General features: G+C 42.3%; 2 protein-coding genes across 2 annotated transcripts in view; one reads left to right on the forward strand and one right to left on the reverse strand.

Annotated features, from left to right (window-relative positions):
* Positions 1-24,701, reverse strand: part of LOC106674805 (uncharacterized) — a 150,944-nt gene that overhangs the window by 84,530 nt on the left and 41,713 nt on the right. The gene's annotated exons all lie outside the window — the stretch shown is intronic.
* LOC143416944 (uncharacterized) lies at positions 487-2,703 on the forward strand. Its single transcript, XM_076882611.1, has 3 exons — positions 487-641; positions 1,088-1,183; positions 1,262-2,703. Exons 1-3 carry the CDS (start codon positions 522-524, stop codon positions 1,580-1,582), a joined length of 537 nt encoding a protein of 178 aa, XP_076738726.1. The 5' UTR covers positions 487-521; the 3' UTR covers positions 1,583-2,703.

Here is a 24,701-nt window from a genome sequence, read left to right on the forward strand (position 1 = left end):
ATTTATCAACCTTTACGTCACACACAAGCAGAAAGCACAAAAACTCAAAAGATATAAAAAACTGTATTAGACTGATTTCTCATGCAAATGCATGTCCTAGTGAAAGTAGCTCCCCTGATAAATCCTTAAATACCTCTCAGGAGCCAGAGACATTACCAAGTGGTTCAGGTGTAGCATCAAGTGATAAAGAGGACAATGAGTTTGTAGATTACCAATGTCTTGAACATAAAATAGCTAGACTTTTTCTATGCATGCAAACATTGTTACATGTTTCTAAAAGTGCTTTGCAGAGAATTGTTATTATTATTCACCACTACCACTAAAAGAAAAAAAAAATCCAATCAAGGCCTGACCAATAGATCAACCGAGACTAACTAAATGTTTTGAAATTAAGCTCTTTTAACCAAATTTGAAAACAATGTGATTTTTATATAATGTACCTTTAAAAGTTTTCTTCTATATTTTTTTTTGTTGCTTTGTAGATTTGTGCGGAATTCTCACGCATTACCACCAAGGATCTCATGGGGACCTTCATGACTGCCCTCGACACTTACTCACTTCGGCTGATTAAGCTGTATCGAATTAGAAAAGCTGCTTTCCGCAATGACATGGATTCCCTGTTGCAGAAGTTTGATGAACAGGTAATATATAAAAATGTATTTGTGTCTGGTTTATGAGGAACCTGAAGTTCCCACTGTAACGAAAGATACTTTATTAAATATTTACTAAATTGATGTAAAAGTTGTTAGTTTTCAAAAAGTGTGTCCTGAATGGGATTATAAGCTAACAAGCAGCGCTGTGTTTGGCAGATTGCAGGTCATGACAGACAGTTCAACTCTCATCCCACTCATGGCACTTTTTGTTATAAATGTTGTAATAAGTGTGCTACATTTGTTGCACATCAAAATTACTTTAAAAATAAATAAATAAAAAAAACTGACAAAAACATGACCAATTATCTGTAATAACTCATTTCAACATCTTATTTCTTAAGGCTGTATTTTGAGCAACAACATTTAATGTGTTTTTAAAACAAAATGGTAGGTTTATAAATGAGACTGAGTCTTATTTGATTTCCTTGTTTTAGGTCTCAAACATAGTCCAGCGTCGACGAACCATCAGTTTGGAAGGGTTACCGATATTTGTTCGCGACGACGAGACCAAACTCTTCTTAACATGTCTGGTGAGTATGCAAATCTACTCAATCTTCAGTTTTGGTTTTCAGAGACTTATATGTACTGTTGTTTTTTATTTTGCATAGGATACAGATCCAGTTGAGAGGGCAACCCGAGGTGTTACGGTGGGCATCCTCACTGTTCTGGAGGACTACGTGGGACCCAACTCGCAGTCCACAGTGGTCAACACTGCCATTGTTTTGGAAGAGGACATTATTCTTGATGATCTGCCAGACCTTCCTACTGCCTTTGCCTACTTGTTTGGCCTACTTTATGGGCTCAACATGGAGTTTCCCAAAGAACTCAAGTACACATTTGAAGCTGTGCAACACATTTTTATGGAGTTGACATCTACCTGTTCCCAGAGGATAAGAAGCTTCAAAACCAAGCTCTTAACCAAAGTCTAACCTATTTGACAACATGTTCAACTCAAATGCAACTTGTGTAAAACAGAATGGCAATTTGTTTTGATTTACAGTTTTTGGGTTTCGTGGCAAGTTGCTCTGAAAAAAGTTAATTTCTGTCTTTAAGAAAACGGTAAGGTGCAGAAAGTTCTGAATCAATGTCTTCTGTTCTAACTTTACTTAATGTAGCTTGCATGGCTGATTGCAGATTTCATGTATAACATGTTATTATAAAATGTTGAAAGGTTTTATTCTAACTTGAGCTGTTTTAAACAATTTTTATAATCTGGTTTTAGGTACATTTGTACTAGTTTTATAACAAATGTGGCACGATACTGAACTTCACAGGAAATTGGAGTGTTGATACCATTACTATTAAAAGACAAGTGGTGGAAAAATTTGTTTGAAAGTTGTTTGCTGTATGGAAACCAGATAGAAGTTGTTCACATCCTGCCATCTGATGTTTTGAATCTGTTTGTTAGTGACTATCTATCAAGATAGGTTTGATATTCTGTCTGACAACACCACCTTTAAAATTGGATGAGTAACATTTGTTACAAAAATTTGACTTTTTTTGTGTTTTTGGAAGGACTTTATTTGTGGCTGAATGTTGTCAGTATGTTAAAAATGGCTGATCTCAAAAGTCAACATTGTCAGTGGTGCAGTTGTGTTTGAACACAAAGTTATTTGAAAATCAACTGTGTAAACATTCATTGGTACAACAGGGAGCACCTCATGAAAACTATGAAAGATACTTTTTCTAAACTTTAGGAAATTGATTGGCAAAACAAAAAAATTTGTTGTGTAAACTTTAGGAAATACGTTGCCGAAACTAAAACTAATACCTTGTGTAAACTTTAGGAAATACGTTGCCGAAACTAAAACTAATACCTTGTGTAAACTTTAGGAAATACGTTGCCGAAACTAAAACTAATACCTTGTGTAAACTTTAGGAAATACGTTGCAAAAACAATAAAATATGAGTTGAGAAAAAGGACAATTATTAATTTTGTCAACACAAAAACATTAGCTAAAGCAACTTATCTCCTAAACTTGAAATTATAAGTTATCCATCAGAACCTAAAAACGTAAATGCAGTCGGTTGCCTTGAGTTTTTAAGTTTTAGCAACGTTTTTTTTTTTTACAGTGTACTCTCCACCGCTGTGTAATCAATTATTGTAAATGTAAATGTTATCAGGAAATGATCAGACAGGAGAGGGTTTTCAGGAAACACTGTTAAATGTTCAGGTTCGATGCCATATGTTAAAACAAGATCTAGAGTGTGATTAAAGTGGTGGGTGGGTTCTTTTACATTTTGAGAGAAACCAATTGAGTCTAATAACAGATTAAATGCCATGTTGAGGCTGTCATTTTTAGCATCTACATGGATGTTAAAATCACCCACAATAATTATTTTATCTGAGCTCAGAACTAAATTAGATATAAAGTCTGAGAAATCAGACAGAAACTCTGTGTAAGGCCCAGGTGGACGATAGATGATAACAAGTAAGACTGGTTTCTGAGTTTCACAGCTGGGGTGGACAATGTTAAGCATCAGGCTTTCAAATGAATTAAAAGTCTGTCTTGGTCTTTCATTAATTAATAGGCTGGTGTGAAAAATTGCTGCCACACCGCCCCCCCGGCCTGTGCTTCGAGATTTCTGGTAGTTAGAATGACTCGGGGGTGTTGATTCATTTAAACTAACATAATCATCCTGCTGCAACCAGGTTTCTGTAAGGCAGAGTAAATCAATTTGTTGATCAATTATTAAGTCATGTACTAACAGAGACTTGGAGGAGAGAGACCTAATATTTAATAATCCACATTTCACAGTTTTACTCAGAATCAGAATCAGAATGGGTTTATTGCCAGATGTTGAGGTTTACAACATTAGGAAATTGCTGCGGTGCTTCAGTGCAGACAATAAGAATTAAAGTGCTATGTAGAAAGAAAGATATGTGCATGAGATATACATGAGATATATACATGAGAATAAGAATTATGAGTGCTACGTAGAAAGATATATACATGAGTGCAGGTGGTGATCAGTGCCAAACATGAAATGATGCAGTGACACAGCGTAGGGTCATGTGTTAGTGGCGGGGACAATCATGTGGTAATTGTTCATGTGTCCAACAGCAGAGGGGAAGAAACTGTTCTTATGGCGAGAGGTTCTGGTGCGAATGGACCGGAGCCTCCTGCCTGAGGTGAGCAGGTCAAACAGACTGTGTCCAGGGTGAGAAGGGTCAGCTGAGATCCGGGCTGCACGCCGCAGTGTCCTGGAGGTGTACAGGTCATGCAGAGATGGGAGTCTGCAGCCAATCACCTTCTCAGCAGAGCGCACAACACGCTGCAGTCTCTGTTTGTCCCTGATAGTGGCTCCAGCGTACCACACGGTGATGGAGGAGGTGAGGATGGACTCAATGATTGCAGTGTAGAATTGCATCATCGTCCGTGTTGGCAGGTTGAATTTCTTCAGCTGCCTCAGGAAGTACATCCTCTGCTGGGCTTTCTTGATGACGGAGGTGATGGTGGGCTCCCACTTCAGGTCCTGGGTGATGGTGGTACCCAGGAAGCGGAATGAGTTCACAGAGGTGATGGGGGTGTCAGTCAGGATGATGGGGGGGAGTGGGGCTGTGTGCTTCCTGAAGTCCACAATAATCTCCACTGTCTTCTGGGCATTTAGCACCAGGTTGTTGTGGCTGCACCAAGACACCAGACGTTCAACCTCCCTCCTGTAGGCAGACTCGTCCCCGTCCAAGATGAGCCCAATGACGGTGGTGTCGTCTGCGAACTTGATTAGCTTGACAGACTGGTGGGTGGAGGTGCAGCAGTTGGTGTACAGGGAGAAGAGCAGAGGAGAAAGAACACAGCCCTGAGGGGAGCCGGTGCTGATGGTCCGGGAGTCCGAGACATTCTTTCCCAGCCTCACGTGCTGCTTCCTGTCCGTCAGGAAGTCAGTGATCCACCGGCAGATGGGATCAGGCACATTCATCTGGGAAAGCTTGCCTCGGAGATGGTCTGGAAGGATGGTGTTGAAGGCAGAGCTGAAGTCCACAAACAGGATCCTGGCGTAGGTTCCTGGGGAGTCCAGATGCTGCAGGATGAAGTGTAGGGCCATGTTGATGGCGTCGTCTACAGACCTGTTGGCTCTATATGCAAACTGCAGGGGGTCCAGGAGGGGGGCCGTGAGGGTCTTGAGATGGGAGAGAACTAGGCGCTCAAATGACTTCATGACCACAGATGTCAGAGCCACGGGTCTGTAGTCATTTAGTCCAGTGATCCTAGGTTTCTTGGGGACAGGGATTATGGTAGAGGACTTGAAGCAGGCAGGCACATGACATGCCTGCAGTGAGGAGTTGAAGATGCCAGAAAACACTGGGGCCAGCTCGTTTGCACAGTGTCTGAGGGTGGCAGGAGACACACCGTCTGGGCCGGGAGCTTTCCGAGCATTTGGTTCAGATGTGGATACTGTATTGTTCTTTCTTTGTGATTGTTTATGTTTAAGTTGTTTGTTGCTGGTTTTTAGTCTGTTTTTAGTCTTTTTGGAAGCTGACACAGTCTCTATGGAGATGGGTTTTTGGGGGGGTAGCAGGAGGAGAGAAGCTGCAGAGAGGCGTGTAAGACTGCAACTCTGCTTCCTGGTCCCAACTCTGGATAGTCATATTTTGGGGGGTTTAATAAATTTGTCCATATTTCTAGAAATGAGAGCTGCTCCATCCAAAGTGGGATGGATGCCGTCTCTCCTAACAAGACCAGGTTTCCTTCAGAAGGTTTGCCAATTATCTATGAAGCCCACATCGTTTCTGGGACACCACTCAGACAGCCAGCAATTTAAGGAGAACATGCGGCTAAACATGTCACTCCTGGTCTGATTGGGGAGGGGACCAGAGAAAACTACAGAGTCCGACATTGTTTTAGCAAAGTTGCACACCGATTCAATATTGATTTTAGTGACCTCCGATTGGCGTAACCGGGTGTCATTACTGCCGACGTGAATTATGATTTTACTGAATTTACGTTTACCCTTAGCCAGCAGTTTTAAATTTCCTTCAATGTCGCCTGCTCTGGCCCCTGGAAGACAATTGACTATGGTTGCCGGTGTCTCTAGCTTCACATGTCTGAGAACAGAATCGCCAATTACCAGAGTTTGACCCCCGGCGGGTGTGTCACCGAGTGGGGAGTGGTGTACCTGGGGCTTCTGTTTAGGACTAGGCTTCCTCCTCACCGTGACCCAGCCGCCCTCTTTCCCCAGCTGCTTGGGGTCTGCCAGGGAACAGCTAGCGGGGCCTACGCTATCTTCGGCTGCACCAGCTACAGGGGCCTGGCTAGCTACGGGTGAATGAAGGGTGCGAAGCCGAGTCTCCAATTCAGTAATCCTGGCCTCCAGCGCTGGAAATATGCTACATTTGTTACAGATATCATTACTGCTAAAGGAGGCCGAGGAGTAACTAAACATCTGACACAATGAGCACGAAAGTGCAGGAGGGACAGGTGAAGTAGCCATGGTGCTAACGAGTCGGCTACGAGCTAAGCTAAGCTAGCGAGACAGTACAGAGACAGTGAGTGAATACTTTGGCTATAAATTAGGTAGTGAGTACACAGAAAGTGTGCTTCGGATGAAGCACGTGAAGATTATACTATGAAAGAAGAATGTATTTAAAAGTTGTTAATTAAATTGCTAAGCAAATAAGCTACTCAGAAACACCACTGTGTTTGAGCAGGAACAGGAAGTGATACTCTACCACAGAGCGAGCGAACACCAAGTGACAGCGCCACCAAGAGTGGATATTGCAAGCATATCAAGATATCGCATATTTGCCAAAGTGCTTCGACGTTTTCAGAGGCGTCTGCTACCCACCAGCTCAACAGCTAGCCGGGAGCTCGAGGGTTACTGATGCGGCCGAGAACGGCACAACTCCCGGCACATCATTTTCAGATCATCGCTACTCGGGTTAAACGTAATATATAAGTCACTTAGACAACCTAAAAATGTTATTGTTGGGCTTTTTTCAGTGTTTTGTTTGTTCGTGAGTAAATCGGTTTGGCTGAGATTAATGTTATTAGATTAGATTAGATAAAATAAAACTTTATTAATCCCCCGGGTTGGTTCCTCCTTGGTTTTTACACAGCTGACTAAACGTCAAACAGAAACCTGATTAAACATAGGTATGAGACAGTCGAGAATTTACGCCAGTGTCCTGTTATATTTTAGATAGCAAGGAGCAGACGGCTGAGTTTATTAAACTCCACCGAGACAGCGGCGACGCTAATCTGAAGGCTAGACCGTCCAATTTCACGGCCGTTTACTTCCGGCCTACCCGACCTTCTGAGGACCCGGCCCACGTAGACCACGAAGGCCGGGTCCTCAGGAGGATGCAGCCCATGAATTTGGACACGACCACTGTGTGTGTGTCTGTATCTGTGACTTCCTGCCAGTCATAAAAGTAATCTCCTCACCCCAGCTACACCAAAATTCTTCTACACAACATACAAAACAGAGTTAACATATTACAAACACTGAGACCCCCACTCTGCATCCACTGGGCCATTGGCCTCTTGTTGTCTTACATTTACAGATAAGCATGTGGAGAGTCTCCTGCAAACCTACTTCTAAGTTATAACAATTATGAGTTTTTATTAAAGGTAGAAGCATCAGCATCAGCATTCCCCAACTGTAGCTTCCTGTCTCCTTTTATGGCAGGCAGACCCCCAGTGTCCATAAATTCCTTTCTCTCTAAACAATTACACTCTCAGGCTACAGCTAAGCCAAACTAAAACACACAGACAAATCCTTTCCTATTCCTCTGATCTACTGCTGGACCCTCTTATCTAAGCAAACTTAACACATTATATTCTAATAATTATTTTCTTGTACTCACAGAAGATAATGACAAATAGAAAAAATGAGAGGATTCATCATGCCAAGAACACAGCTACTAAATAATCTTGAAATTCCTGACTGTATAACAGTGAATACAAAAAACACTATTAAACCTGCATAAAACATAAAACTAAATCACAATCACGCTAGGTTTAACACTGGGACAGCAAGACTCAAAAACTTTATTGTCATTTCATATGGTGTTACCCCAGCTGAAACAAAATACTGTTTCTCACCAGACTCTACAGTGCAATAAACAATGCAATTTAAAAAGAATAATTTTTATTGATCACTCAGAAAGTTTCTTGTAATATAGAAAAAGCCTTTTCAAAATTTATCTGGCGTGGCAAGAAACCTAGATTAAGGATTGGAACTCTACAACTGCCTATAGATAGGGGAGGTTTAGGCCTACCAAATTTAATTTTTTATAATTGGGCATGTCATAGCTGTGTCTTATGGGAGTGGCTACATGCTTATCTAAATTCTTACTCTCACCTAGACTCTTGGTCCACTTTACCTTATTCCCTTTGGAGCTTAGCTGTCTGTGACAAAAAAACAATATTAAAAATGGGGATTAAGAATAACCCAATCATTTATAATACAATAAGGGTCTGGGGGGAAATGCGTAAAAGGTTGGGTAGAGAAGATTGCACTTCACTCTTGACTCCTTTAGTAAGAAACAACAATTTTGTTCCAGGAATGTCTTGTAGCATGTTCGATAAGTGGCACAAAAAGGGATTAAGGGTAATTGGCGATTTGTATCAAAACAACACACTGATGAACTTTGAGCAATTGCAGTCAAATTTTAATATCCCTAGAGACCATTTTTTTGGCTTTCTCCAGGTTCGTAATTTCGTTCATTCTAGAATTCCACAGTCTTCAGAAATAGTTATAATAATAATAATAATGGATTGGATTTATATAGCGCTTTTCAAGGCACCCAAAGCGTTTTACAATGCCAGGCAGACCCCCAGTGTTATTCATTCACTCTCACATTCATACACTGGTGGAGGCAGCTACAGTTGTAGCCACAGCTGCCCTGGGGCAGACTGACAGAAGCGAGGCTGCCATATCGCGCCATCGGCCCCTCTGGCCAACACCAGTAGGCAAGTAGGGTAAAGTGTCTTGCCCAGGGACACAACGACCAGGACAGAGAGCCCAGGGATCGAACCGGCGACCTTCCGGTTACAGATGCGATTCCCAACCCCCTGAGCCACGGTCGCCACAATTATATATGATGATATTGAGACATTTCTTATTAAGCGAAAAGACAGAACTCATTTTATCTCAGCTTTTTACTCTCTCCAATATACTCTTAGTAGCAACACACTGAGCGCTATTTATAAATGGGAGAGAGATCTTAATAATCAATACACTGAAGAGGAGTGGAAAGGAGCCATTAACATGAGTAGTTCCACTTTTACTTGTAACCGCTTACGAGAAACCCAATACAAAATCATACATCGCCTTTATATAGCTCCTAATGTCTTGCATAAGATTGCACCTCATATTTCCCATCTTTGTAGTAAATGTCAAAAAGAAACTGGCACTTTTTTTCATTACTTTTGGGAATGTAAATTAATCAAAAGATTTTGGAGCTTCATTTCTCAAGAACTAAGTAATATTTTTAACAACCTGATTCAAAGGGACCCCGGGTATTTTCTTCTTGGCCTACCCTCAAAAGAAGTAACATTGAATCACTTGCAGCGCAAATTATGTGACAAACTATTGCTGGTAGCTAGGAAATGTATTCTCATTAATTGGGTTAAGAATAAACCTCCCTCCGTGACGTTGTGGTACAGTGAATTATTTAAAGTTATTCCTCACGAAAGAACTGCTGCTATTTTAGGAGGAAATGAGGGTCTCTTTCTCAATGCTTGGTCCCCTTTGCTTTCTTATTTGCCAAATGATTTGTCCCAACTGTTAAGGGGGGGTGGTTGCGATTAAGATGTTCTCAGTTAAATAGGAAGTAAGTGTAAAGGACATCTCATTCTTGGAGTTTTTTTCTTTTTCTCTTTCTATATCTGTGGGTAATTAAGTGAAAATATGTTTTTTGTGTGTATGTGTAAAAATTTTATTTTATTTTTTTTATTTTATTTTTTTTTCTTTCCTTCTCTTTCTTTCTTTGCTTTTCTGTTTGGTTGTTATGTTTTATGCTATTCTTGATAACGAATAAAAATTGTATATCAAAAAAAAAAAAAAAGAAAAAAAAAAGAATAATTTTAAAAAGAGCAGCAAAAAGGCAGTAATAAATTGCAACAATAAATAGGGATAAATAGCATAAAATCTAAATTCTAAAACAAACTCAAGTCACACTCATTCAAGTAGGTAGCAGCAGTCCTTTAACAGAAGGGGATAGTAAAATTAGGTAGTGTGTGTATCTGGGGAGCATATAGTATGCATGTATGTTTTTGTGTGTGTGCGTGTGTAGATAGGGGGCATTGCAGTCCGTTTGTGGACCTCACAGTGTAGATGTGCGAATAGCTGGGTGGTTGGGGAGGGGGCACAGTCCGTTTATCAGTCTCATTGCTTGCGTAAAGAACCTTTCCAGCATCCTGGTGATTCTGCAGCTGATGCTCCTGTACCTCTTGCCAGATGGAAGGAGGGAGAACAGGCCGTCTGGCAAGAGGTAAAGGGGGTCTCTGATGATGGCGATAGCTCTGTGTATGCAGCACTTTTTCTCGATCTCCTCCTGGGATGAGAGAGGGGCACCAATAATCCCCCTGGCAGTCTTAACAATCCTATTGAGTTGATGCCTCTCACAGGACTTGCAGTTGGCAAACCAAGCTGTAAAACTTTGTGTCGGGATGTTTTCAGTGGTGCCTCTGTAAAAAGTTGTGTGGTCAAGTGTGGAGAGTCCTGCTTTTCTGAGTCTCCTGAGGGAGTGGATAAGCTTTTCTGCTTTTTTGATAACTGCTGTGGTGTTAATGGAGAAGGACAGGTCATCAGTTAGGTGCACATCCAGGAACTTAACACTGCTGACCCTCTCCACAGCAGCACCATCTATAGTGAGGTCTGTGTGGCGATCTCTGCCAGACTTCCTGAAATCGATCGCCATCTCTTGTTTTCTCCACATTGATGGCGAGATTGTGGGATCTACGTCACACTTCAAGCAGCAGATAACCATGCCCCATTAAATGACTTAACTGAATTAAGAACCCTAAGAATTGAGCTGTCAGGTGAAGGGAGCAGCAAACTGAAAGTGTCTGTTAGCTGCAGAGCTCTGAAACTTCACACAGCTTTGGATGATAACATGGAGAAAGGATGTGGAGATGTTCACACTTCTGCTAGAAATCATCTTCTAGTTATTGTGACTCAGATATGACTGATTATAGATGAGGACCAAAGAAGGTTTTTACTGAGATTTGAGCTGACTTAGCTTAGCCTGTGTTTTAGCCACATGCTAAACAAACACATTTTCAGAAACTAGAAGATGTTACCTTTCAGATGAAGTCTCACACATGAACTTTGGTCCTGCAGTTCATCTGCTGAAGCTTTTACATTTGGGAGGAAATCAAATAAAAACCAAAACAGCCACAAACATCAGACATGCTAACACTGTGACATTATTGGATGGAGCCACTGAGACTGAACCACCATCATGAGACCTTTGACCTTTGACCTGTGTCTACAGCACTGACCTCTGACTTTCAGCTCCACTTGTTTCTTCATCAGGATCTGTCCCTCCCTGCTGTAGACGGTGCAGGTGTAAGTCCAGTTGTCTCCATCTGTGGGGTGTTTCAGGGTCAGACTGAGGTCTCCAGTTTTCAGCAGGTCTTCATTCATCTTCGTTCGGTCTCTGTAAAACAGGTCCTGTACTTCCAGCTGGTCAAAGCCATTCTCATACACGTGGACGTTATCACCATCACTGTCCATCCACACCACTTTAGCGTCTTCAGGCAGGTGAAGTGTGGTTTTGAAGGGCAGCTGGACAGACTCCACCCCTGAATCCACCTCCACCTGGGGGACTGAGAGGACAACAAAGCACAACATGAGCTTGGACGGAGACATGCTTCAAACATGCTTCTTCACTGGGAACTCACTCCTAAATAGAAAGTGTGCTATGCTGTGCCAGGACGATCACCAGGATTTAAACATTGGGGAAACCAAACAACCTCTGGCGAAGGGGATGGCATAGCGAAGGTACGAGGTACCTCGTCAGACCAGGACTCTGTCGTCTATTTACACCTACAGGGCAATGGACACTCTTTCAATGATGAGGATGTACACATCCTGGACAGGGAGGAACGCTGGTATGAGCGCGGAGTCAAGGAGTCCATTTATGTGTAAAGGGAAAGACCATCTCTGAATCGAGGAGGGGGCCTAAGGGTACATCTTTCACCATCTTACAATGCTGTGATTGCAGCCATTCCCCAGCTCTCTGTGAATGGTAATCGATCAGTGTCTCTTAGATCAATGGTTGTTCATCAATGGTCATGACAATTTGCATATTAATGATCAAGGAGCTGACCTCAAAGCCCATTGTTCTTTAAGTGGTGCTAGTTTCAGGCATTGTGCAAATGGCGCCACGGGCCCTCTGACCACCACCAGTAGGCAATGGGTGAAGTGTCTCGCCCAAGGACACAACGACCGAGACTGTCATAGCCGGGGCTCGAACCGGCAACCTTCCGATTACAAGACAAACTGCCAACTCTTGAGCCACGATCGCTCGTTATGGCCAAACTGTGGTTTGCACAGAAGTCCAATAACAAAACACCTCTCAGGTTCATATCAGGGAGGCCATTCCTCCCAATCATGCCCCTCCAGGTCTCGCTGTCGTTACCCACGTGAGCATTGAAGTCTCGCAGTAGGACAACAGAGTCTCCAGGGAGAGCACCTTCCAGCACCCCACCCAAGCACTCTAAAAAGGCTGGGTACTCTGAACTGCCACTTGGCGCATAAGCGCAGATGACAGTCAGGACCCGTTCCCCAACCCGAAGGCAGCGGGAACAAAACCTCTCGCCCATTGCGTAGAACCCCAACGTACCGGCAGCAAGCCGAGGGGACATTATAATACCCACCCCAGGGATCCTTGGGACGCACAAACCCCTCCACCACATTAAGGTAGCGCAAGGGGCACAAGTATTTCACTACTGGAAACCTTTTAGTATCCTTTACCCATCGCTAAACTCTGTTGATATAAAAACCAAAACATCCACAAACATCAGACATGCTAACACTGTAACATTATAGGATGGAGCCCACTGAGACTGAACCACCATCATAAGTCTGACCTTATACCTTTCACCTGTATATACAGCACTGACCTCTGACATTCAGCTCCACCTGTTTTTCCATCAGGATGTTTCCCTCCCTGCTGTAGACGATGCATTTGTAGGTGTAGTTGTCTTCATCTGTGGGGTGTTTCAGGGTCAGACTGAGGTCTCCAGGTTCCAGTAAGTTTCTCTTCATCTTTGTTCGGTTCTTGTATTTATCGTCCTGTTCTTCAGGCTGGGCAGAGCCGTTCTCATACACGTGGACCTTCCTATTATTTTTGTCCTTCCACTCCACTTTCGCATCTTTAGGCAGGCAAACTGGGGTTTTGGTGATCAGCTGGACAGACTCCACCCCTGAATCCACGCCCACCAGTCGGACTGAGGGGACAACAAAGCACAGCATGAGCTGTAGTGAAGGTTACTAATGGTCTCCTTATGACCTGTTACAGTGGACTTATTTCTGTGCTTGTCCTGTTAGACCTCAGTGTAGACCACAACATTTTACTACAAACAGTAGTTATTAAAGGAAATTCACTGTAGTGGTTTGATATCATATCTATCTGACAGATTCCTGTGTGTTCATTTAAGGGAGGAGTTTCTTTCATGCACAAAAATTATTCAGAGATTTGTATCATTGTCATGGAGATGATACACAGTTGATTTTTACCCACGACACCAGTTAAATCAGTTACAGGTATCTTTTAAGGACATAAAGGCCTGGATGACTTTTGATTTACTGCTTCTAAATTCATCACATATAAACATATAAAAATAAATCATACTGATTTCGTTTTAACTAACAAGTCCATAAGTCTTGGTTGTCTAATTACTTGTCAGCTAAAGCTGGGCATACACTGTGCGATTTTTTCAGTCGTGTTATTCAGCTTCTGCTCAAACTGCACGATTGACTCACAGGGGTTAGAAGTTCATAGGTCACGAACAGGGTCTCACACGATACGGCCCGATGCCCCGATGCTCTGATGCAACCTGAGTGCTCACACTGTGCGTCCATAAAATGAAGGTTATAACAGAACATCTGTCGCTCGCTCTCCCTTTCTGTCTTTCACTCTCACAGACATGCACACCACCATCACCTTTGCTAAATTGCTAGAAAAACATTGATCAGGCAGCTGTGATTGAGCAGCAATGTAAATCCAACTATTTTCACGGTTGTTGTGGTCGTGACAATTTTGTGAGGCCAAATCGAAAAGGCTCGGATGAGCTTGCCAAAGGTCTAGAAGTTGTGCCTCCATCGCTTGTGTCCAGATCACACACTGCACTACCGTGCTGCTCCGTCTTTTCACTTTCATTTCTGTGTTTGCGCGAGCACAGTGTTACGATTGAGGAGTTTAAGTCAATTTTAAAGGAGCGAGAGAATGGCACTTTGGTGACTGTTGTTAATTTTGCTCTAACATAACGTATAACGTAATGTTCTTGTATTAGTTGTATTTGTTGTAAATTTTGTTGCCGTCTTGACCAATAACAATGAGACTCTTACGTGGTTAAATAAAGGATAATGAAAGAACAGCTTGTCCACATGCAGCCTCTGTGTCAGATCAATGCAGTGAAGCACACACACTGTTTAGTAAAGTCATGTTGTGGAGCTGTTTCACTGATCAATGACTGAGTCTGAAGGAGGTTTTCTGACTTCTGGAACAAACCTGGAAGTTTCTCTTCAGCTCTCTGTATCAGCTGTTTGTAACTCTCAACTCTTTCAGCTTCTGGAACAAGTTTGTGTGAGCCACAGTCAAGGAGCCACCAGAGGACACCTGCTGACCATCGGCATTATGGGTAGTGTAGTAGGAGACACTCACCTGACATGAAATAGTGCCGGAAATAATATATGAGACCTCCAGAAATAACAAGAACCACCAGGAGAACCAGGAGAACCAGGAGAACTACAGTCCAGAATGGAAACCGTTCTATGGAGAAACGAAAAGAAATGCATGACCTTTGACCTCAGTCTACTATACTGACCTGTGATCTGTTTCTACTGCACTGACCTCTGACATAGTGCAGCACTACTTTCTGTCTCAGGATGTCTTTGTCCCTGTAGATGGTGCAGATGTAGCCTCCACTGTCTCTCTCTGTGGGGTATTTGAGGGTCAGACTGAGGTCTCCAGTTCTCAGCAGGTCTTTGTTCATTTTTGTGCGACCACAGTAAAGGTCATCCTGTTTCTTAAGGTCATCACTTCTGTTTGGATACACATGAACCACTATCTGCTCTAGGTCAGAGAGAGTCCACTCCACTGTGGTGTCCTCAGGCAGGTCAGGTTTTGTTTTGCAGGGCAGGATGACAGAGTCTGAGCCTTCCTCAACTTTCACCTCCACCTGCTGGTCTGAAATGACAATGAACCACAATATCAGTTAAGAAGTTTTCTGTGGGAAACCCATAGTGGGCTTTCCTGGTCCTGGAACACAAAAGGCCATGATGTAAGTCCATTGATATAAGTGGTACAGAATTATTAACACAAGCATGAATTATTTCTACAAAAACACAATTATTTAAGACAAAAAACCAAGACTAAAATTACCAGAGTTAATATAATTAGTTCCCTTGGCATTGAAAACTTAGGTACCACTTTACAATAAGACTCCCCTTATAGATGCTAATAAATAGTTTATAGCTATATTATTAATTAATCTGTAAATGCTTTGTAAACCATTATTAATGGTTTATTATGCATAAGTTAAGGGTGAAAAAGAGAAAAAAACTGTTTCTTGCCAAATAGTGAGCCAAATGTGTTCACCTATATATTTCATCTAGAGTTGCTATATTAAACATTTCAGACTAAGTTACTATCCTGTAAGCACAATCAGCATTTGTAAACATATTTTTTATCATAGAAAATTGTACTTCATAAATGCATTATAAATATCCACAACTATCAATTGGAGCTTTGTTGTAAAGTGTAAAGCATAAAACCATTTATTAATGAATAATAAATATTTTATTTTATTATTTTATTATTTATTATTTTAAATAAACTTTTTTTTATGCCAAAAGTTTATCAGATTCCGTTAAACTCCAGCAGGGGTTTGAGCTTTCATCCAGAAAGCATCAGGCCATAAACAAAATAAATCAGTTTAGACTCGAGAAAAAACTGTTCATGCTCACAACACTAGACATGGATTTAGAAAATGTTCACAGACTTACCAACTGTTACGAACTGAAAGGAAAAGTATCATCAAAAAATCTGTGTGTAAGATTTTTTGATGGTACTGTGTGTACCTGTGTGCATGTCTTTCATGTGGCGACCAAAATTGTAAATTCTATACTTGTGGGGACCAACAGCCCTCATTGGGACCAAAATCCAGGTCGCCACAAGTTTTAAGGCACTTTCAGACTCAAAATGTGTTTTAGTGTCAGGGTTACAATTGGGTCTGTCACAGGCTGGGTCTCTGACCCAGCATTTTTAGTTTTATTCTGTATTGTTGAGGTTCTCATACTAGATTTCAAAGTCAAAGTCAAAGTCAACTTTATTTGTCGATTCTGCCACATGTACAGGACATACGGAGAATAGAAATTGCGTTACTCTTCAATCCCTAGATAAATAGCAAATGAACATTTAAATATATTTAAATATAAAAGTGATTAAAAAATGCAAGTAAAATAATTAAAAAGTAAAAATTTAAATAAATACAATTTTACATATAACAAGAAAGCTATATAATATACAATATAATGGGTAAGTGACATTGAGTGTAAACCAGGCAGAGTAGTGCAAATAGGCAAATAGTGCAAATGGAGATTTAGTAGTGTACGGTAAGAGAAAGTGTAACAACAAAGTCTTATGAGGTAATGGCAGTCCAATGCTCCACAAAGTGACTGGTAACTGGTGCAGGCCAGTGAGTGAGTCAGAGAGTGTGTGTGTTTGTGTGTGTGTGACAGAGTTCAGTGAGACCGTGGAGGAGAGAGGGGAGAGGGGGCAGAATCGGGAGGGAGTTAAGCTTCCTGACAGCCTGATGGATGAAGCTGTCCTTCAGCCTGCTGGTCCTGGCCTGGAGACTCCGCAGTCTCCTCCCCGACGGCAGCAGCTTGAAGAAGCTTTGCATTGGGTGTGTGGGATCAGCCGCTATGCAAAGGGCTTTTTTAGTGAGACGGGTGCTGTAAATGTCCTGGAGGGAGGGGAGAGAGACACCAATGATCCTCTCTGCAGCTCTCACTATGCGTTGGAGGGTTCTATGACAGGACGCATTGCAGGCTCCAAACCACACAGTGATGCAGCTCGACAGGATGCTCTCGATGGTGCCTCTGTAGAAAGTGTACATGATGGGGGCTGGTGCTCCTGCTCTTCTTAGTTTGCGGAGAAAGAAGAGACGCTGCTGTGATTTCTTGGCCAGTGCTGTGGTGTTGTACGTCTGTGATTACAGTTCACGCCTTGTTCTTATTTCGGTGTTGGTTGAGGTTAAGCTTAGCCATTATTTATCATCTGTTCTGTGTTTGGTTTCTTGTCTAGTTTGTCACGTGTTTCATGTCTGTTAAGCATATGTTGTCATGTCTACTTCTCCATGTTTCCTGTTTTATTTTGAAAGAGTCTTGTGTTTTTTGCTTATTGTGTTTAGATTACACCTCCCCTGTGGTTTCATTATGATTTATTGGTGTCAGCTGTTTCCTCATGTGTTTCCACTCCCCGATTACGCCTTGCGTATTCAGTTTGTGTGTTTCTGTTCACTCATTTTCAGGTCGTCTGTGTCAACTTCCCCATGTCTTGTCATAGTGCTCATAGAGTTCACAGTATTTATTGTGTTTGGAGTCATTATCTGCCTAGTTATCATTGTTGAGTCACAGTTGTCTTAGTTTTCAGTTTTCCCAGTTTAGGTTCCAGTTTAGTTTCGTCACTGTCCGTGAAGCTTTTTTTTTTTTTTTGCCTTCTTCTATCAGCCATAATAAATGTTCACTTTTGGTTTCAAGTTCACTCTGCACTAATTACTATTCTTAGAGTCACCTATTTAGCAGTGCGGCCAAGCTCTGGTGGACGCTAGATTATTGAGTTTAACCTTGTCAGTATGGCTGAGACTCACAGTATTAGAGACCTTGCTAACTGTATATATACCTGCCAAGGTGTTTGTGTGTTGCTAGGAGCGGAGAGTTTCAAGTCACTGGAGGGTAGTCATGGATCGGAACACGAGAGCCAAAAATTGGAGCGCTATCATGGAGTGTAAATAGAGAACAGAACTGAACACAGGTTTTCTGAACCGTTTTCCACCACCACGGTACTGTGAAGAGGACGTATGGACGTTGTCTCGGGGAGCCACAATGTTGGGGAGTTGTATATGTTGTATTGTCTACTTCAATGTAAATAAAATCACTGTTTCCTCTTGCAAAGAGCTCTGCGTATGGGTCTTCTTCCTACCACCCACCTATGACAGGACTGGATGTAGCATAGAAAATATGTGACGTATTCATGTCGTAGACAATCTTTGATAAATGTAATGTGTAAAACCTTACATTTTAAAAACCTACCCGCACGGTTACTATGGTTACCATCTACAGACGTATTAAGACATCATACTAATATGTACACATATTCATGTCATTCCTAACATGAGTGTAATATTCACATCAGGAATAACTGATGAAAATTCTCAGTGATCCATTTCTGCTTCAGTTTCTAGGATTAAAGCTCAACATCTGTAAAGGATCTTTGACCTGTACACAAGGTGTTGTAGTTTGTGGCTGACCTTTGACCTGGAGATGGATATCTCTCAGTCTCAGTTCTTCTCTCCCATCACTGATGGAGCAGGTGTAGTTGCTGCTGTCAGTCTTTGATGGTTTTCTCAAAGTGAGGCTGAAGTCTAAAGAGTCCAGAGCATCAGGCCTCATCGATGTGCGCCCGCTGTAATGCTGGTTTTGTCCTCTAAGATCATCTCCTCCTTCTACTTGCACATGGACAGATTTGGGATCAATATTATTACGGGTCCACAGCACTGTGGGGTCCTCGGGTATTAAACCTGAGAACTGACAGGGCAGCAGGACAGAGTTTTCTCCCTCATTCACCTCCACCACCACAGCCAGGACGCGCTGGGAAACTAGAAGAAGACACAAAAAGAAACAAATATTAACTTCATGCTGTGTTGGTCCCAGTGTTGGCATAATGGGCCACAGGTTATTTTATCTGCAGGGACTACAGAGACCAGTTTAAGCATCAGATGGGACAGAGTCTGAAGTTAAAATAATGACTATTCAGGTTTTACAAATTTGAACTGAGGATTTGAAGACACTTTGTTTTTGAAGTTCTGAAGTCACCATCAGAGCATGATTCATGCTTGTGTTAATACGTTACTGTGCATACTAGGGTTGTGCGATATGACAAAAATCTCATATCCCCATATAAGACATCTATTGTCCCAACAATGATATAAATCACATAAATTTAACATTTTCTGTAAAGTCCGTGAATCTCAGGCAGCTCGACTTGTAGAAGTGTTTTCAGCCTGGCATCGCGTACCTGGAGTCAATTGTTTTAACCGATGCATGAAACTATATATTTTTAGACATAAGTTGTAACTGCCGCCATTTTGTTTGTGAGTATTTATTACATGGTGTGCTGTGAGGAAAAGCCTGTTCTAACATTTGAGTCTAAGGTTTATTTTTTTAGCACCTCACCGCAAACACTCTGCATACTCTTTCACATGATTCAGTTTATTTTGAAAAGTCTCAACAGGATCTTGAGCTTTATTGTGAAAGGTTTATGTGAAAAATAAACAAGCAGACAGCGGAGCCATGGAATGGTTTTACCGTCATTGTTGCTAGCGAACATGCATAAAAACAGTCGCTTGTCCGTCCATAGTGTGGTTATAGAGAAAGAGAGAAATTTAAGAAATTAATATAGCCACTACAGTGACCATCAAAACAATGAAAAAATATTGTCGGAAATGGTTTATTTTGCAACACCACGAAACAAACGATAGCGTAAAATGAAACGATAGACGTTTTTATATTGTTATCCGATATATATCATTATATTGAACAGCCCTAGTGCATAATACCCTTATTATTAATAATATTATAATGATGATGATAATGTTTATTTAAAAAGTTGTCTAAGTGACAGAGATCTCTTGAGGAACCGTGCTTAACCTCAGAGAGCACTGGGTGAGAGACTTGAGGTGGTTGAAGGGGTACAGACTTGATCTGTGACCTGATACTGATGATCTTTCCACTGAATAAATCTAAAAAACCTTTCACAGCTATTCAAAGACATGGGAGTGAAATCAGGTTGAGGAGGATTAAGAAGTTTGCTGATGGTGTCACATAAAAACTTTGGGTTATGTGTGTTATTGTTAAGATAAGATGTTCTTAAATCTTTTATGAGTTTCTTATGGTTGAGTGTGACTAATCACTCCTTCATATCGAATTGGTGAACATGAAGGTTAGTCTTTATCCATCTACGTTCTGCTTTTCTGGACTTTCGTCTGTAGTAACGAATTTGTAAGTGGGGCTAAACTGACCTTTAATGATGCGGCACGATCCAGAATTGATCCAAATTTATATTATAAAATCAATTAGTAATGAAGTCACTGACATCTGAAAGATTAGTTGTTGATGCAGTGAGGTCATAAAAGAAAGGAGAAAACCTGAGTGTTCATTAAAGATTTGAGACTGAACAGTTTTCTCTGGGAAGACAACATTGGACGCAGAACTGTGTCAAAGGTTATTTGTGATTGGATAGTAGGTCTGTTAGGGTGATTTGTAAAACTTGTTTTAAACTGCATGATCAAAGACATTCTTCTGTTTCTATTCTCCTCCCCTACATGTAGAATGGAGGAGGAGGTTATAGTGTTTAACTGGAGACATTCTACATTATATGTAAGATTCTGGGTTTCCTTATTTCGTAAGGAATGTTTACTTCCTGCCCTTTATAGGCTCACCTGTGCTTGTATATGGTGGACCGTTAAAGGAGTTGAGCCATATACGAAGGGTGAGGGGAGATGACCCTGTTACAGTGAACTTTCTCAAAAAGGGATTTTATATATTTTATTTTTTATTAATTTAAATTGAATTTTGAAATACTAAGGTTCCACATGTCACTGTTGTAGTGGGGCATTAATCAGTGAGAAACCACAAGTAAACAGCTTGCATGTGTGGCAGTTCCCGGCCAGAGTTGGACTCCACACTGGAATAAAGAGAGGCCTGCTGCTGTGTGTGTCCACTGATTTGGTGCTAGAGGTGGAAATCACCATACATCCCACGATACGATATTATCACAATACTTAATGCACTATACGATATTATTGCAATTTTTTAAAATATTTTGCGATATTCAGATTCTGTACATAAAGGTAAACTTTATCAATATTCATTTTATCTAATATCAAAGTCTCACACTCAGTCTTTCTCTCATTTCAGTCAGTTGTATTGTTGACAAACTTGAACGGTTTGTATTACAGTCTAGTCCAACTTAACTGAATGCAACCATCTGGTACAATTATAGCTATTCTGAACTATGCAATTTATGAAAACTATGCAGCCCATTCAGCAACTGAAGAATTTGAAAGTAAATTAAAACAAAATATAATTTTACATTAAATAAAAAGGTTTTAAACTTAATTAAAATAAAACATGTCTTAAATTAAAATAAGTAAGTGGTCATGTTTATTGCTGCCAAAAAAAAAAGTTCAACACATTTGGACAGTGAAGGAATGTCAGGATTCTTGCTCAGAAAAAGGAGCTGATCAACATGCTCTGAAGTCAGAGCATGTTCCAGTCCACAAAAACTTTTTTTGTAACAAAATATCGATTTCTGCTGTCCCTGTATCGATACATTATTAGCAAACAAAATATCACGATACTACACAGTATCATTTTTTTCCCCCACCCCTATTTGGTGCTGCATTGTGTCTTTTAGTTGCATGGACTCCACACTAAAAATAAAACCAGTGTTGCAACTAGTCCTTGTTTCTCATCACAGCACAGTCTACCATTTGAAATCTGCTACATAAAATTGGTGCTGTGACCTGGATTCACCTGATCAGCCGCTGCCGATCGCTGAGGTTGAGCTGGACACTTCTGAGACCTGCTATGTCAGCGAAGTTATGTTGTGTATCCTTTTGAAATAAATCCCCACTATTTTGCCTGTAGACATTTCTCCAAGATAATTTTGGGTCCTCTTTCTGCCTGCACACAGCCAAATCGTGACAGAAGTCCAGTTATGGACCCAGCAAACTGTGTGGTATGGGCGACCCGCAGTTTCTACCTTCCTCAAGGAGAGGGCGAAGCAGGAGGCTGGGCATGCCTGGGAGCACGAGTCACCCTTCGACGGGTCTTGTGGGCCCCGCAGCTTCCAAACTGCGATGGCTACATCAGCCAGTAGAGGTTTTCGATACGGGCGACACGGAGAGGTCGCCCGTATCTAGGAGAGGTGGAGAATGAACTCAACCTGGGTGTCTATTGTCTTGTGTAGTTTGGGAGATGATTGGATGATGGGGTGGGTGCAGTTTTCTCTGGGGTGGAGTCGGGTGGGCTGCCCCGGACTCTGTGGGGCTGGGCGGTTCTGCTGCTGCGGGCCCCGGTCCGGATGGGCCTGGGCCCCCTTGCCCTGGTGGGTTTCAGAGTGTGGGGGTGCCTACTGGGGTCAGCGGGGGAGCTGGCCCCAGGGAGGGGCCGCTTACCCCTCCCTTTCTTCCCTCCCCATCCTCAGCTGCCTCCCTATTCCCGCTCTACCACACCCACCCACACACGCAGGGCTTGGGGTGCAGGTATGTCACCAGGGTGCAGGGGAGGCACTCCCCCTCTGTCCCCTTTTGGCCGCCTGTGCCTCAATTTTATTCTGCAACCTAGACATCCACATTACTCACACTCTCACATAACACATACATATAGGGCCTTGGGGGTGGGCACGTTTTACAGCATCCAGAGGATGGTCGGTGTACTCCAACCCACCTCTGGCGCTGGTGCCCTACCCTCAATTTTAAATGCATTTAGACACTAAGGGTTTTCGGGAGGAGCCGTGCTGCTCTCTGATAGGAAGCAGGAACCATGCTCTCCTGAGTTTTAAATGCACTTTAGAACAGCACACAGCAACACTACATATGAGCGGGCATAGGGAGGTTTGAGGTCTTCACTCACCCCGGTTCTGTTAGCCGTCAGGGCTGGGGGGCTGGGAGGAGGTGCTGGTCGTCAGACTGGGGTCTGGGATGCGGGGCCTCCCTGCTACTGCAGATAAGGAGGTGGTCCGCTTGCCTCCACCCCAGAGAGAAGGGTTACATCTCCTGGGTCTAGGTGCGGCTTGCCCCTCTGAGGGCGGGGGTACCTGGACCTGGGATATAGAGTATGTTTGGGGAGTGCGACTGTCTGTGCAGTGTCTATTTGTGTCTGTCTACACGTTGGGTGAGTGCCGAGTATTTGGTTGTGCATATGCAAGCAACCCATAACGGCAATGCTCAGTGGCTAGTGGATCTGAGGGCAGACCATAGCAATTTCCCTGAACAGGGTCCAGTAACCATCACGGTGGCAGACATCCAAGCACGGACCTCTAGTATGAAGAGTTGGACAGCACCAGGCCCCGACATGGTTCACGCCTGGCTGAAGAAGCTCACTGCACTCCACAAGCATCTGGCAGCATAAATGAACCAGCTGCTAGTTGACGAGAGACACCCGGAATGGCTAACCGAAGGTCGGACGGTCCTGATCCCCAAGGACCCCAAGAAGGGACCGGTCCCATCCAACTACCGACCAATAACCTGCCTCAGGAATTTGTACCATCTGGTGCTGTCACACATTCAGTCTTGGATTCTTCACCACTTAAATTGGCATTAATCAATGCAAGGTCCGTGGTGAACAAGACTTTCATATACTGTGACCTGTTTGTTTCTCATGGCTTGGACTTTCTTTTTATTACTGAAACTTGGCTACCCACTGATGATCTAGCTGCTTTTGTGGAACTGACTCCTGAAAACTGTAACTTCCTCAACACACCTAGGACCTGCCGTTGTGGAGGCGGCCTGGCAACAGTCTTCAGAGATCACTTTAAATGTAGAATGCTACCCAGAAGTGTCTACACCAGTTTTGAACTGCAACTCTTTATGCTGGATCTATCCTCTCCTATACTCTGTGCTCTAGTTTATAGGCCTCCTCACCTTAACAAAGACTTCATTAAGGAATTTTCGGATTTTCTATCTGTGACATTGCCAACCACTGATAGGCTTCTAATCCTTGGCGACTTCAATATCCATATGTGTTGCCCCTCTAAACCTTTGGTTAGGGAGTTTTTACAACTCTTGGACTCATTTAACCTGACCCAGTCTGTCAACGGCCCTACACACAAGCAGGGCCACACTCTTGACCTCATCTTGTCATCTGGGCTCTCAGTGACCGGCGTTGAAGTGATTGATGTGTGTCTGTCTGACCATAATTTCATTTTGTTTAATATTCCCACCCCTCACTCACCCCCCAAACAAATCCAGGCCCCCTCTCTTATACGCCCTATAACACCTGAAACTGCTCCCCAATTCTCAGCTGCCTTCGCTGCATCTCCTTTAGCCACCTTTGATGAAAGTTCTCCTCATAGCAATAACCCTGATGAGCTTCTTGCATGTTTTTATTGTGCTTGTACCAACATAATGGACTCAATCGCTCCTTTAAAATATAGACGGCAAACATTTAAAACTCAGCCTTGGCTAAATAAGGTTACTCGTGCCGTCAGGCAGGAATGCAGGAAAGCAGAACTAAAATGGAAGAAAGATAAGCTCCACGTTTCTTATCAAGTGTTTAGAGATTGTTTAAATAACTATCAACGCACCATCAAGGTAGAAAGAGCAAATTATGTCTCCATGATCATTAATAAGAAGTCTGGTAATCCTAAAGTTCTATTCAATACAATCAACTCTGTCTTGCACCCCACCACATCAGTCATATCTGAGACTGCCCCACACATGTTTGAGGATTTTCAAAAATTCTTTACTGAGAAAATTAATGATATCCGAGCACATATCCCGCTCCCATCCCAAGACCCCTCTGAACCACCTACATGTTCATTCCTTTTTTCAGAATTTAAACCGGTTTCATTATCCCATCTCA

This window comes from Maylandia zebra, linkage group LG3 (genome assembly GCF_041146795.1).
Source record: "Maylandia zebra isolate NMK-2024a linkage group LG3, Mzebra_GT3a, whole genome shotgun sequence".
NCBI lineage: Eukaryota > Metazoa > Chordata > Actinopteri > Cichliformes > Cichlidae > Maylandia > Maylandia zebra.